The 16,299-nt window shown below is 47.1% G+C and overlaps 1 protein-coding gene across 8 annotated transcripts in view; it reads right to left on the bottom strand.

Moving 5' to 3' along the window:
• Positions 1 to 16,299, bottom strand: part of LOC102940184 (zinc finger protein 271) — a 44,785-nt gene that overhangs the window by 25,476 nt on the left and 3,010 nt on the right. For 7 of the 8 annotated variants that reach the window (XM_037882235.2, XM_043534106.1, XM_037882231.2 and 4 more), the window contains exons 2-3: positions 2,181 to 2,272; positions 773 to 1,053 (exon numbers count right to left, since the gene is read on the bottom strand). The exons of the other annotated variant lie outside the window; for it this stretch is intronic. In XM_037882235.2, coding sequence (XP_037738163.1) covers positions 773 to 797 — 25 coding nt within the window. In that variant the 5' untranslated portion in view covers positions 798 to 1,053; positions 2,181 to 2,272. The remainder of the gene's footprint in view (positions 1 to 772; positions 1,054 to 2,180; positions 2,273 to 16,299) is intronic. 8 annotated transcript variants of the gene reach the window in all.

Here is a 16,299-nt window from a genome sequence, read left to right as displayed (position 1 = left end):
GCTTCTATTACCTTTCAAAATTTAAGACTGTAACTCTTCTGCATCTATATGATTACCTGCTTTAACTCTGTAAACAACTCTCATTTCCTTTTAAACAGATCTTAATACAGGTTACTACAGGACTGGCTACAAGTGTGGTCTTTGTTGTGAGATCTAAGAATCAACTGACCTAAGTAAGTGACTGGTCCTTTGGGACTGACAGCAACTTGAACATTGCTGTGATTTGTGGTGTAAGGCAATGGTTCTCAACCAGGGGTCTGGGGCCCCCTGGAGGGCCGCAAGCAGGTTTCAGGGGGACTGCCAGCATTAGACTCGCTGAGGCCCAGGGCAGAAAGCTGAAGTCCCAGCGCATGGGGCTGAAGTCCAGGGCCCTGAGCCCCACTACCTGGGGCTGAAGCCTAACCAATGTAGCTTTGTCGGGGCCCTGTGGCATGGGACCCCAGGCAGTTGCCCTGCTCGCTACCCCCTAACACCAGACCTGGCTTTTAAATGCAGAAAACCAGTTATTGTGGCCCATGTGGGCTGTGGAGTTTTTATAGCATGTTGGGGGGACCTCAGAAAGAAAAAGGTTCAGAACCCCTGGTGGAAGGGACCATCTGTCACAAAGTCTGGGTCACCTGCGTGGGGAGATCTACGGGATGACCCAAGGGGACTGTCTGTGATTCCATGTTAATGCTGTTACAGTGCCTGAAGCGTTTACACTGGATACTTGGTTGGTGAAATCTACATATCGACCTCACAACCAATCTGGGGTTTGTGCCCTGCTTCTTACCACTCTGCCTGAGGCTGGCCCTCATGCTCTCGAGTCACTGGAGACAGCGTTACAGAGACTTATGGGCGCAACGCCACCAGCAGCAATTGGCAGCCACGCAGAGCAGGCTTTACAGTGACACCATGTGGGCCAAATGGTCCATGGACTCAGTCAAGCCCCAGTTCTCCTCCAGTGCACATCAGCATCCCGGCAACCTTCAAGGAGGGTCAAGGCTGCCACTCCTTCAGTGATGATGGATCTCCAGCATAGAATCACCCGTGCCCCAGGACCCGCCTTATCTCCTGAAACAGAGGTGAATGACAGAGGGTGCACAACGGATCCTGGAGGGGGGCGGGATAGGGAAATATATAACAAAACACACCTTCTGGGAGTCATCCCTCAGGAAGTGAAGATGACAGGCATTATGGTGACAGTAAAGGGGGAAGGGATGGAGTGGGAGCAGGAGGGAGCAGTCAAAGGCAATGTTGCCAGTGGGTCGCCCCACCACATCAGGCATGGGACTGATAGAGGGCCATTCCCTGGGTCTGGGTGCCTGTGAAGGGCTATATAAACCCCACGCTGGCATAGAAGGGGTAAAACTGCTGCTTTGGTCTGGACTGGCCCAGCCCCTCCACACCTGCAAACCATGCTATGACTGGAGCAGGAGTTAACAGGAGAGACCTACTCTACTCAGAGGGGAGCAACCCTAGGAAGGGAACAGTCTGTGGAGCATCTCCAGCCGCAAAGAGAGGGCTGGCAGCATCTGGGGCTCTGGCCTTCACCGAGGGAGGGTGGGGATCCCCAGAGCTCAAAGAGGGAGCAGGCTGAAACTTGCGCTGGAGAGCCAGTAAACTCTGCAGAGGACTCAGATGCTCCCAGGGCCTCCAGAAGTAAGAGGGGCCAATATCCGGATGGGATCTGTCCACGTTTCCCCCCCGTTTCTTTTCTTTCATTCCTTTATTTACCCTTGTTTTCCCAACAGTTGGCTCTTTCAGCTGGTACCCCAAGAGAGGAAGAAAGTGCCCCAAGGCCTCAGCCAGAGGGTTGAGCCCTGACACACTAGAAGGACATGCCCTGTAGCACACCTTGGGAAGGGGGCAATTGGACTCACAGAGGTGCACCCCAGAAGGCCTGAGGCCCAGCAGTTTGGCACCAGTTTGATGGGCTGGATGGCCTCTCACTGCGGGCTGCCAGCAGCCTGGCACATGGGGTAGATACGGGGTGGCCTGGTGAAGAGGAAGCGGGGCAGCATCCCAGACAGCACTCCGAGAAGAGAAATGGAGAGGGGATGAGGGGCACTGCAGTGAACTCAGCACCCGTCCTAAAGGCCATTAGTAGAAAGTTGTCCTCTCCTTGACCTATAGGGGTCAGACAGTGACACAGAGATCCCTTGGAAAAGGGTGACTTGGTCTTTGACAGCAGCTCTCACCTGATACCTGCCATCACAGCAAACACATCTCTTGGAGGACGATCATGTGAGGTGTGTACAGAAAACTCATAACTGGTCAAGACTCATAATGACTGAGAGATCAACGTATGGGTCATATGTAAGAAACAAAGTATTTATATTGAAAATCTACTTTATGGACTCAGAATGGAAAAAATCAATCACCAAGAGGATTGGCCCATCCACCCAAGAGGGAGTCGTCACTTCTCACTAGTCAGCTGCAAGGTAATGCAAGGCTCAAGAGATCAGCCTTGCTCCCTCCCAAACTATCAATGGAAAACCATTTGGGGCACCACCAAACACCTGAAATTGGGGTGGGGAGGGAACTGAAGGTAACACAAATTTGTAGATCATCTGCAGGGCCGTCCCGGGGGGGGGGAGAAGCAAGAGGGGCAATTTGCCCTGGGCCCCCCCACGAGAGTTTTCAGGGGCCCCCCAGGAGAATTTTCAGCAGCACTTCGGCGGCAGGTTCTTCAGAGCCACCGAACACACCCGGAGTGAAGGACCCACCGCCGAAGACCCGCCGCCACTTCTTCTGCTCCGGGTCTTCGGCGGCAATTCGGCGGCGGGGGTCCTTCCGCTCCGTGTCTTCGGCGAAGTGCCCCGAAGACCTGGAGTGGAAGGACGCCCTCCGCCGAAGACCCCAGACCCCCTGAATCCTCTGGGTGGCCCTGATTCATCCAAAATATGAATAGTGTAAAGGTACATGTTACATGTGTATGGTATGGAGGGGCAGGCCAGAGTGTATAGGGGAGGGGGCATGTTTGGAGGAGGGGCAGACTGGGCAGAGCTAGGGCATGGCTGGACCAGGGTCAGGGGGCCCAGCTCAGTGTGCAGCTCAGGCTACATCACCAAGGTGGCATGTGCCATACCGTATGCTGCTGCTGCCTGTAATAAGTGCGTGCAGCAGCCTAGGACAGGAGACAGCAACTGGTTCCTACAGTGCTAAGAGAGGGCTGCAGGGGATGGACAAGAAGGGGAGGTGGAGCTGGAAACAGTGGCAGAAGGAGAAGGTGGGGAAGGAGAGAGACATTTGAAAGCATGACCATTATTCCCATTCCACCGTAACAAAAAGTACAGGAGAGGGATGCAGCACTTCAGAATCATCCAGCAACTACGTGGAGAGAGCACTGGATGGGGACTTTTCCTGGCTCTGCCATCGGCCTGCTGGGTGACCTTGGGTAAGTCATTGCACTTCTCTGTGCCTCTGATTGCAAACTTGTGTGAGATCCACAACTGCCTATAGGGCTGCTAACTCCTCCAGCCAACATCGCTCTGTGCAAAAAGCTAGGAAATTCACTTACAAAAAAACTTTTATGAATGCAGGATTTAAGGTTGCCCAGAGCTGTCTGGTGCCCCTCCAGAAGAAACATCAGCAAAACTCAAACTTGTAATAATCAGGAAATGCAGAGATAAGGTACACACCAATGTAATCCTAATTCTGACCCATGTGAGCAACGACCCTTTATTTACTCCTACAAAACACCTATGTGCACCCAGCCATTTGAGATTGTGCCTATCACTAAAGTACTAGGGAAAACGACAACCATGTCACAGAATCAAGCACTTTATCTTTGCTACAACAGAATTTGGTTTTATGTGAGCTACACTTTACAGGAGCTACTGACACCTGTTCTACACTCAGACACTGAGCCTGCTCCCCAGCAACAGCCGCACCCTTCACCCTCTACCTTTCAGTACATCTACACCTAACTGAGTGAGTGTAGCTGGAGTGCAGCAGAGAACACCCAGTGGCTGCATGAGTAACTCACACCCTGCACAAACATAACCTGCTCACTCCCATCTCTTCTCTGTATGTCTCAGAGTCCCAGAACTGCTGCTGTCATTTATGCACACAGGCTTTCACACCTGTTACTGCTTGCAAGACCCAATCCAGTTACAGAACTGAGCCCTTATTTTCCCATCACATGGGACAGTCTCAGCTGAGGGCTAGGTGAGAAGGTACAAAGGGAAAAGAGTTGCTGTCCCCAGGATATCAAAGAGATGTATTTTTAATTGGTTCTAAAAGAAATGATCTCACCCACCTTGTCTCGCCAAGAGACCTGAAAGTGGCAGGAGACATAAACAGGAAGACAGAGCTCAGGATTCTAAACCAAACATTTATAAGCTCCTGGAAGAAACTAAATTTCCCTTCTGCACCTGGGTATGTTTGTGTCCTATATGAGGGACCACCCCATTCCTTTCACAGCAGCAAGGGGAGACTGCAGCCAGCCAGATGGTCCTTCCCCATCCTGGGATGTGTGTTGTGAGGAAGTTTGTGTGTGGTGGGTACATGGGCGAGTCCCCAAACAGCTAGACCCATCTGCAGACTGGAAAGCCAGGGCAACTCCAGCACAGCACCAGGGCTCTAGGCAGGGGTAGCTGTTCTGGAGCTGGGCCTCTGCCCCTCTAGGTCCCATGGCAGATGGCTCTGGGAGCATCAAGTGGGTCCATCACTGCAGGGGAAGGTTGGGGCAGTGTCTGAGATCAGGGTCAGGATTGCCGGGGGGTGGTGGTATCCATGCACAGGAATGGAATTCACCTCCCCTCCCGACCCCTCTGCAGAGCCCAGCAACTAGGGATTTATCCAGTGAAGTGAATTTCACTCTGGGTGACTTTGAGGCAGCCACTGAAAGATCCTTGTGCCTTAGGCTCCACACTGGCCAAAGGAGTTTACTAGTACTCCCTCCCCAGACTTCCGCGGGCAGCCAGAGATAATTAGTGGGTTATGGGACTTAGAAGATGAAAATTCATTAAGAACAATGATATTTGTGTGTTTATTATTAAATCCCCAGACACCCACCAATCTGCATCCTTCTTCCAATGAGCTATAAATATATAAGGGATTCAGCTACTGATCCTGCAGTGAGTTCCTGCCCCTCCCCACTTTCTATAGCAGCACTTTTAAGAACAGGCCAGGGAAACATGTAAATACTTCGAACCAAATTCTGGAAGCTGCTAAGCATGCACAAATGAAACCCAGGTTCCGTCTCTCCAAGGACCTGGCCCCTAGTGCAAAATAATACGCACTCGCCAGAAATCTGAAATGGCCACTTCATAACTGATAGAATGTTATTTATCTATTGACTTCTGGGAATTCCCAGTAAAAGAAACAACCCAATGAAGGTGACACCCTGAGGGAAAGGCCTCATGTGTCTTTACAAATTGGTATAATCTAATCTGGAACTTTATACACTAAAATACTTTATTCATAAAATATCAGGGTTGAAAGGGACTTCAGAAGGTCTTTTAGTCCAACCCGCTGCTCAGAGCAGGACCAATCCCCAATTTTTGCCCCAGATCCCTAAATGGCCCCCTCAAGGATTGAACTCACAACCCTAGGTTTAGTAGGCCAATGCTCAAACCACTGAGCTATCCCTCCTCCCCTTTGTAGCTATGGCTATTGTCTAATGTCACTACAGGGCAGACTCCAGGTTGGGTGCCTTAGCTGTGAATTCCATCCCCAGCACATTGTGATTGCAGTTAAGTGGGTTTGGCAACATTCATTTTGTCTATTTCTTTTTTTTTTATTTCAATTGACAATATTGATATTTATTTTAAGCCCTTTTTTCAATGTTTACAATTTCAATGTTCAGAGCTGTGGGAAATTATGGGGGTGGTCAGACAACAATTATTTAATTACAGTAAATGTTGAGATTCCCAAAGCCAAATCTTTTTAAATGTTCCAACACAAATTGTCAATGTCACAAGCAAAATATACAGTGTAAATATCCTTAAAATCAAACTACTTTCTCCAGAAGCATTTCTGTATTTTACCTATATAAATAGTTTTTTCCATCTGTGTGTGTGTGTGTGTGTACAGTGAAATCAACAATTACTGCAATTTATTAATAAAAATACAATCCCTTCAAGCGTACTTTTAAGTAACTACATGCTTTAATTCTTTCACTTCCTGGACCGTAATGCTTCCTTTGGGGATAATTACACTCTCCCTGTGATGTATTTTACTCTCAGTACCGTAACCCTATCATGATGTAGCTCCTGTCTGGGAGCTCTGCTGAGGCCAGTGCCATTATGATCAGAAGATGACACTCTGACACATGAGCAGAGACCCATGGGGGAGGGTGGAGGATGAGGTAACATGGAGGTTACCAGGGTTGAACATGACCCTACAGATTGTGGGGAGCAAACTCCCTCTCCACTTCTCCTCTCTCCCACCTCCCAGAGTCGGTAACTCTGATAAATCGTTCCCTGAAATCTAATTAGCCGCAGAATGTGAGACAGTGATTAACGCAGGTGTCTTAGGGGCTGCAGCGCCAAACCCCTACCTGGGCGAGGGGGATGAAGAACTGCAGTAGAAATGGGTTAGGCTGGCTGATGTGGGACTGGGAGCTGAGTTGACCAAGAGGCCAGAACTCATGGGGGGTTGGGACAAGAAGTCAACAGGACAAGGTAGAGGCACTTCTGTGTAATTTCCCCCTGTTTACCATCCTGCCATGTATTTAATTTAGCAACTCTTCATTCACATTAAAACACAGTGGAGCTAAGCTGTGTTGATGCATTTCCACTTACAGTGGTATAGTTTTAATTAGGTGCTTAATCAGATGCTTATGCAACACAAAGCAGTCAATAATTGGTGTGCTTTCATTAATTAACTTGACTGTGTGCTGTGCCGCATTTTTAAAAAAAAAGATGGCTTGAGCAAGTGTCAAGATTTCAGGCATTAAGAAATGGAAAGTTGGTGTCAGTTCATTTCTCATGTGTTTATCTCATAATTTTAATTTTAGTTTTGAATCAGTATTAATACCATGTTGTTTTAATAGCATTAGAGTCTATTTGTATAATTGTTTGCAAGATTTCATTGGATATTGTGAACCAGCCGTCTTAGAATCATAGAATCAGAGAATATCAGGGTTGGAAGGGACCCCAGAAGGTCATCTAGTCCAACCCCCTGCTCAAAGCAGGACCAAGTCCCAGTTAAATCATCCCAGCCAGGGCTTTGTCAAGCCTGACCTTAAAAACCTCTAAGGAAGGAGATTCTACCACCTCCCTAGGTAACGCATTCCAGTGTTTCACCACCCTCTTAGTGAAAAAGTTTTTCCTAATATCCAATCTAAACCTCCCCCATTGCAACTTGAGACCATTACTCCTCGTTCTGTCATCTGCTACCATTGAGAACAGTCTAGAGCCATCCTCTTTGGAACCCCCTTTCAGGTAGTTGAAAGCAGCTATCAAATCCCCCCTCATTCTTCTCTTCTGCAGACTAAACAATCCCAGCTCCCTCAGCCTCTCCTCATAAGTCATGTGCTCTAGACCCCTAATCATTTTTGTTGCCCTTCGCTGGACTCTTTCCAATTTATCCACATCCTTCTTGTAGTGTGGGGCCCAAAACTGGACACAGTACTCCAGATGAGGCCTCACCAGTGTCGAATAGAGGGGAACGATCATGTCCCTCGATCTGCTCGCTATGCCCCTACTTATACATCCCAAAATGCCATTGGCCTTCTTGGCAACAAGGGCACACTGCTGACTCATATCCAGCTTCTCGTCTACTGTCACCCCTAGGTCCTTTTCCGCAGAACTGCTGCCTAGCCATTCGGTCCCTAGTCTGTAGCGGTGCATTGGATTCTTCCATCCTAAGTGCAGGACCCTGCACTTATCCTTATTGAACCTCATCAGATTTCTTTTGGCCCAATCCTCCAATTTGTCTAGGTCCTTCTGTATCCTATCCCTCCCCTCCAGCGTATCTACCACTCCTCCCAGTTTAGTATCATCCGCAAATTTGCTCAGAGTGCAATCCACACCATCCTCCAGATCATTTATGAAGATATTGAACAAAACCGGCCCCAGGACCGACCCCTGGGGCACTCCACTTGACACCGGCTGCCAACTAGACATGGAGCCATTGATCACTACCCGTTGAGCCCGACAATCTAGCCAGCTTTCTACCCACCTTAGAGTGCATTCATCCAGCCCATACTTCCTTAACTTGCTGACAAGAATGCTGTGGGAGACCGTGTCAAAAGCTTTGCTAAAGTCAAGAAACAATACATCCACTGCTTTCCCTTCATCCACAGAACCAGTAATCTCATCATAAAAGGCGATTAGATTAGTCAGGCATGACCTTCCCTTGGTGAATCCATGCTGACTGTTCCTGATCACTTTCCTCTCCTCTAAGTGCTTCAGGATTGATTCTTTGAGGACCTGCTCCATGATTTTTCCAGGGACTGAGGTGAGGCTGACTGGCCTGTAGTTCCCAGGATCCTCCTTCTTCCCTTTTTTAAAGATGGGCACTACATTAGCCTTTTTCCAGTCATCCGGGACTTCCCCCGTTCGCCACGAGTTTTCAAAGATAATGGCCAAGGGCTCTGCAATCACAGCCGCCAATTCCTTCAGCACTCTCGGATGCAATTCGTCCGGCCCCATGGACTTGTGCACGTCCAGCTTTTCTAAATAGTCCCTAACCACCTCTATCTCTACAGAGGGCTGGCCATCTCTTCCCCATTTTGTGATGCCCAGCACAGCAGTCTGGGAGCTGACCTTGTTAGTGAAAACAGAGGCAAAAAAAGCATTGAGTACATTAGCTTTTTCCACATCCTCTGTCACTAGGTTGCCTCCCTCATTCAGTAAGGGGCCCACACTTTCCTTGGCTTTCTTCTTGTTGCCAACATACCTGAAGAAACCCTTCTTGTTACTCTTGACATCTCTTAACCTTTTATTTTGAGATTACTAAATACAATCCAGCGCCCCACTCCTGAAAGACCTCAAGCCCTGGCTGGTGGCATGCTCCTTGGAGAGCAAACACCTGATGAGCCCTTTCGCCCTAAAATTGCTTTTGGATCTTTGACATTGCTTTATCCACCCCACCAGAAAATGCTATAGGTAACCAGGTAATTACAGCATACCTTCACTAGGTATAGTTCTACCAGCTATGTGCCAAAATTGAAATGGTTCTGTTTGTTTTATCTTTCATTCAGCTTTGCAGTTATTAGATCTCATGTAAAAACTGGAACTGAAATAACCAAAGCAAGTTAAGAAAAGAGTGGCATCGGGCACAGGTGGGAGTAAAACGATAAAGGGCAAGAACTCAGAGCCCCAGACCCCCAATGTGATGTGGCCGTGAAATAGGTTAATGCAGTCCTAGGATGGGTCAGGCGAGGTATTTCCGGTAGACACAGGGAAGGGTTAGTACTGCTATACAAGCAGCAAAGAGTCCTGTGGCACCTTATAGACTAACAAATGTACTGGAGCATAAGCTTTCGTGGGTGAATACCCACTACGTCACACGGTGCTCTGTATTCACCCAGGAAAGCTTATGTTCCAATATGTCTGTTAGTCTATAAGGTGCCACAGGACCCTTTGCCACTTTTACAGATCCAGACTAACACGGCTACCACTCTGATACTGCTATACAAGGCACTGATGAGACCTCACCTGAAATACCGTGGGCCATTCTGGTCTCCCATGTTTAAGAAGGATGAATTCAAAATGGAACAGGTGCAGAGAAGGGCTACTAGGATGATCCGAGGAATGGAAAATCTGCCATATGAGAGAAGACTCAAAGAGCTTAACTTGTTTAGCCTAAGCTAAAGAGGCTGAGGGGAGACACGATTGCTCCCTATAAATACATCAGAAGGATAAATACCAGAGAGGAGAGGAGTTATTTAGGTTAAGCACCAATGTTGTGACTAGAACAAATGGATACTGGCCATCAACAACTTTTGGCTTGACATTAGGCGAAGGTTTCTAACCATTAGAATGAAGTTTTGGAACAGCCTTCCAATGGGAGCAGCGGGGGCAAAAAACCTAACAGGCTTCAAGACTGAGCTCAATGCCTTCATGGAGGGGATGGTATGATGGGACTGCCTACAATGGCATGTAGCTGATCTGCAACTGCTAGCAGCAAATATCTCCAAAGGCCAGTGATGGGACACTAGATGGGGAGGGCTCTGAGTTACCACAGAGAATTCTTTCCCAGGTGTCTTGCTGCTGGGTCTTGCCCACATACTCAGGGTCTAACTGACTGCCATAATTGCGGATGGGAAGGAATTTTGCCCAGACTCAGATTGGCAGAGACCCTGTGGGGGTTTTTTTTTTGCCTTCCTCTGCAGCATGGGGCATGGCATGGGTCATTTGCAGGTTTAAACTAATGTGAATAGTGGATTTTTTGGGTAACTTGAAGTCTTTAAATAATGATTTGAGGACTTCATTAACTCAGCCAGAGGTTATGGCTCTATTACAGGAGTGGGTGAGTGAGGTTCTGTGGCCTGCGATGTGCAGGAGGTCAGACTAGAGGATCATGATGGTCCCTTCTGGCCTCAAAGTCTGAGAGTCTATAAACTGTGTTTGCGTTGCACAGACACTGATGGCGATCAGAGCCCTATCGTGCAGCACATGGCAGAGAACCTGACTGAGATCAGGATCCCCACTGTGCTGGGCACTGCACAGAGAGGGACAGTCCTTGCCCCAAAGAGATCACCATCCAAGTAGACAATGGGTAGGAGGAAAACAGAGAGGGGCTGTGATTTCCCCAACGTCACCAATGAGGTCAGTGACAGAGCCAGGAACAGACCCCGGTAACTCCAGAGCCCCATGACCCACAGCTCAGAAACGTCCCCAGACCCCATTGTATTAGGCTGCAGGAAGAGCTGGTTTGTCCATGGATTCACAGGCTGTCTTGGCAGGGCAGCTCTGCTGCCGTCCCTGCACATGGCTGGGGGTGTGTCATGGGTCAGGAGAAGTCCGTGTCCAGTCCTGTGGTGCTGTGCTCCTGGCTCATTCCTCCAACACTCACTGCTGCCCCTCCGTTACCAGCTGTACTGTTCAGGCAGCCCCAGGCCTCAGTGAGGTCACTGCCCCCCCCCAAACCAGGTTTACGGATCTTGCGTAGCAGATAGAATACCCCTGCTCAGGGTTCTAGGGGTGTGTCTGTGCGAATTTGCTCTTGTGCTTTTTCAGCAAGTTTGTTGAGCAGATGGTGTAGAAACTCCCTGAAAAATCACAAGATCAAATCCGCACAGACACACCCCTGGAACCCCGAGCAAGGGTATTCTATCTGCTACGCAAGATCCATAAACCTGGAAATACTTGGCGCCCCATCATCTCGGGCATTGGCACCCTGACAGCAGGATTGTCTGGCTATGTAGACTCCCTCCTCAGGCCCTATGCTACCAGCACTCTCAGCTATCTTTGAGACACCACTGACTTCCTGAGGAAGCTACAATCCATCGGTGATCTTCCTGATAACACCATCCTGGCCACTATGGATGTAGAAGCCCTCTACACCAACATTCCACACAAAGATGGACTACAAGCCATCAGGAACACTATCCCCGATAATGTCATGGCAAACCTGATGGCTCAGTTTTGTGACTTTGTCCTCATCCATAACTATTTCACATTTGGGGACAATGTATACCTTCAAATCAGCGGCACTGCTATGGGTACCCGCATGGCCCCACAGTATGCCAACATTTTTATGGCTGATTTAGAACAATGCTTCCTCAGCTCTCGTCCCCTAATGCCCCTACTCTACTTGGGCTATATTGATGACATCTTCATCATCTGGACCCATGGAAAAGAAGCCCTTGAGGAATTCCACCATGATTTCAACAATTTCCATCCCCCCATCAACCTCAGCCTGGACCAGTCCACACAAGAGATCCACTTCCTGGACACTATGGTGCTAATAAGCGATGGTCACATAGACACCACCCTATACCGGAAACCTACTGACCGCTATGTCTATCTACATGCCTCCAGCTTTCATCCAGACCACACCCACGATCCACTGTCTACAGCCAAGCTCTGCGATACAACCGCATTTGCTCCAATCTCTCAGACAGAGACAAACACTTACAAGATCTCTATCAAGCGTTCTTACAACTACAGTACCCACCTGCTGAAGTGAAGAAACAGATTGATAGAGCCAGAAGAGTACCCAGAAGTTACCTACTACAGGACAGGCCCAACAAAGAGAATAACAGAACGCCACTAGCCATCGCCTTCAGCCCCCAACTAAAACCTCTCCAGTGCATCATCAAGGATCTGCAACCTATCCTGAAGGACGACCCATCACTCTCACAGATCTTGGGAGACAGGCCAGTCCTTGCTTACAGACAGCACCCCAACCTGAAGCAAATACTCACCAGCAACCACACGCCACACAACAAAAACACTAACCCAGGAACCTATCCTTGCAACAAAGCCCGTTGCCAACTGTGTCCACATATTTATTCAGGGGACACCATCATAGTGCCTAATCACATCAGCCACACTATCAGAGGCTCGTTCACGTGCACATCTACCAATGTGATATATGCCACCATGTGCCAGCAATGCCCCTCTGCCATGTACATTGGTCAAACTGGACAGTCTCTACGTAAAAGAATAAATGGACACAAATCAGATGTCAAGAATTATAACATTCATAAACTAGTCGGAGAACACTTCAATCTCTCTGGTCACGCGATTACAGACATGAAAGTTGCGATATTACAACAGAAAAACTTCAAAACCAGAGTCCAGCGAGAGACTGCTGAATTGGAATTCATTTGAAAATTGGATACAATTAACTTAGGCTTAAATAGAGACTGGGAGTGGCTAACTCATTATACAAGGTAACCTATTTTCCCTTGTTTTTTCCTACCAAGCTCCTTGAGTCTCTTTTCATAAGGCAAGTTTTCCATTCCTCGGATCATCCTAGTAGCCCTTCTCTGTACCTGTTCCACTTTGAATTCATCCTTCTTAAACATGGGAGACCAGAACTGCACACAGTATTCCAGGTGAGCTCTCACCAATGCCTCGTATAACGGTACTAATCTCTACTGGAAATACCTCGCCTGATGCATCCCAAGACCGCATTCGCTTTTTTCACGGCCACATCACATTGGCGGCTCATAGTCATCCTATGATCAACCAATACTCCAAGGTCCTTCTCCTCCTCCGTTACCTCTAATTGATGTGTCCCCAGCTTATAACTAAAATTCTTGTTATTAATCCCTAAATGCATAACCTTACACTTCTCACTATTAAATTTCATCCTATTACTATTACTCCAGTTTACAAGGTCATCCAGATCATCCTGTGTGATATCCTGGTCCTTCTCTAAATTGGCAATACCTCCCAGCTTTCTATCATCCGCAAACTTTATTAGCACACTCCCACTTTTTGTGCCAAGGTCAGTAATAAAATGATTAAATAAGATTGGTCCCAAAACTGATCCCTCAGGAACTCCACTGGTAACCTCCCTCCAGCCTGACAGTTCACCTTTCAGTAGGACCCACTGTAGTCTCCCTGTTAACCAATTCCTTATCCACCTTTCAATTTTCATATTGATCCCCATCTTTTCCAATTTAACTAATAATTCCCCACGTGGCATGGTATCAAACACGTTACTGAAATCTAGGTAAATTAGATCCACTGCGTTTCCTCTGTCTAAAAAAAATCTGTTACTTTCTCAAAGAAGGAGATCAGGTTGGTTTGGCATGATCTACCTTTTGTAAAACCATGTTGTAGTTTGTCCCATTTACCATTGACCTCAATGTCCTTAACTACTTTCTACTTCAAAATTTTTGCAAAGACCTTGCACACTACAGATGTCAAACTAACAGGCCTGTAGTTACCCGGATCATTTTTTTCCCTTTCTTAAAAACAGGAACTATGTTAGCAATTAGCCAGTCATACGGTACAACCCCTGAGTTTACAGATTCATTAAAAATTCTTGCTAATGGGCTTGCAATTTCGTGTGCCAATTCCTTTAATATTCTTGGATGAAAATTACCTGGGCCCCCCCAATTTAGTCCCATTAAGCTGTTTGAGTTTCGTTTCTACCTCAGATATGGTAATATCTGCCTCCACATCCTCATTCCCATTTGTCATGCTACCACTATCCCTAAGATCCTCTTTAGCCTTATTAAAGACTGAGGCAAAGTATTTGTTTACATATTGGGCCATGCCTAGATTATCCTTGACCTCCACTCCATCCTCAGTGTTTAGCGGTCCCGCTTCTTCTTTCTTTGTTTTCTTCTTATTTATATGGCTATAGAACCTTTTACTATTGGTTTTAATTCCCTTTGCAAGGTCCAATTCTACTTGACTTTTAGCCTGTCTCACTTTATCCCTACATGTTCTGACCTCAATAAGGTAGCTTTCCTAGCTGATCCCTCCCATCTTCCACTCCCTGTATGCTTTCTGCTTTTTCTTAATCACCTCTCTGAGATGCTTGCTCATCCAGCTTGGTCTACAACTCCTGCCTTTGAATTTTTTCCCCTTTCTTGGGATGCAGGCTTCCGATAGTTTCTGCAGCTTTGGTTTAAAGTAATCCCAGGCCTCCTCTGCCTGATAAGTTCTTCAGTCCAGTCCACTTCCCTAACTAATTTCCTTAATTTTTGAAAGTCAGCCCTTTTGAAATAAAAAACCCTAGTTGCAGATTTATTTTTGTTAATCCTTCCGTTCAGTTTGAACTGAATTAGCTCATGATCACTTGAACCAAGATTATCCCCTACAACCATTTCTTCTATGAGGTCCTCACTACTTACCAAAACCAAATCTAAAATGGCATCCCCTCTAGTCAGTTCAGCAACTACTTGATGAAGGAATCCATCAGCTATCGCATCTAGGAAAATCTGAGCCCTATTATTATTACTAGCACTCGTCTCTAGTCTATATCTGGGAAGATAAAGTCTCCCACGATCACGCAGTTTCCATTAGTATTTACTTCGTTAAAAACATTGAAGAGGGCTCTATCCATATCCAAATGAGATCCCGGCGGTCTATAGCACACCCCAAGCACTATCCCAGGGGAGGCTCTAGTAGTTTTCTTCCCCAATGTAATTTTTGCCCAGACGGACTCTGTCTTATCCATTCCATCGATTCTTATTTCTTTACATTCTACCTCATCATTGATATACAATGCTACTCCACCACCTTTACCTTTATTTCGGTCTTTCCTAAACAGCACATACCCTTCAATACCTATAGTCCGGTCATGACTACTATTCTACCATGTTTCTGTTATCCCTATAATATCTGGTTTCACTTCCTGCACCAGTAGCTCTAGTTCCTCCATTTTGTTACCTAGGCTCCTCGCATTGGTGTACAAACATCTTAATTTTTGCTGTTTGGCCTCGCTCACATTCTGTACCCTATTAGGCACAGTCATTCTACAGCCAGTATAACCTATTAGACTGGTATCCACACTGCCCTTCCTCCCTATATACATTCTCCTACCATGGCTGTATCCTTTCTTACTTCGTTTTCTTCCCTTTCAATGCTAAAATCCGGCGTGGAGATTACCTGGACATCTCCCCCAAATTCCTAGTTTAAAGCTCTCTTAATCAGTTGTGCCAGTCTCCACCCTAGAAGTCTATTTCCTTCCCTACTCAGATGAAGTCCATCCCGAGAGAACTATCCTCTGTCCATGAATGCCTCCCAGTGGCCATAGATCCCAAAGCCCTCCTTATAGCACCACTGCCTAAGCCATCTGTTGATAGTCATAATCTTGTCACATCTTTGTCGCCCTTTTCTAGGAACAGGCAGAATCCCACTAAAGATCACCTGAGCCTCCATTTCCTTAAGCGTCTTCCCCAGCCTAGCATAGTCTCCCTTAATACTTTCCAGCGAGAATCTAGCCATATCATTTGTTCCCACATGAAGGATAATTAGGGGATTCTTTCCTGCTCCCCTTAGGATCCTTTTCAACCTCAGGTCTACATCCCGTATCTTAGCACCTGGAAGACAGCATACCCTTCTATTCTCTGGATCAGCTCTGGTTACAGGCTTGTCTATTCTCAGTAAAGAGTCCCCGATCACATAGACCTGCCTTTTCCTGGTGACAGTGCTATTCTCCAGTCTATCCCCGGTGCCCTCTGGCTGCAAGTTCTTTCCATTCCTATTCTCCCTTGTAATCCTCTTCAACCCACCCTGTATCCTCCTGGGGCTCATATTTGGTGTAGTCTCCATTGACTCTTCCCCTTTTCCTATAGGACTAGCTGCTCTTCTCTTCTTCCTTGCCCTTCCACCTTCAGTGACTACCTGCTGAGCCCTTTCTTCATTTTCCAACTCTGCAAACCTGTTCTTGAGCTCTATTTCTCCTTCACTAGCCCATCTTTTCCTCTGCCTGGTTCTTTTAGTCACATGC

The sequence above is a fragment of the Chelonia mydas genome, chromosome 22 (assembly GCF_015237465.2).
Source record: "Chelonia mydas isolate rCheMyd1 chromosome 22, rCheMyd1.pri.v2, whole genome shotgun sequence".
NCBI lineage: Eukaryota > Metazoa > Chordata > Testudines > Cheloniidae > Chelonia > Chelonia mydas.
The sequence above is the reverse complement of the archived record's forward strand: the minus strand, read 5'-3'. Positions and strand labels throughout refer to the sequence as shown.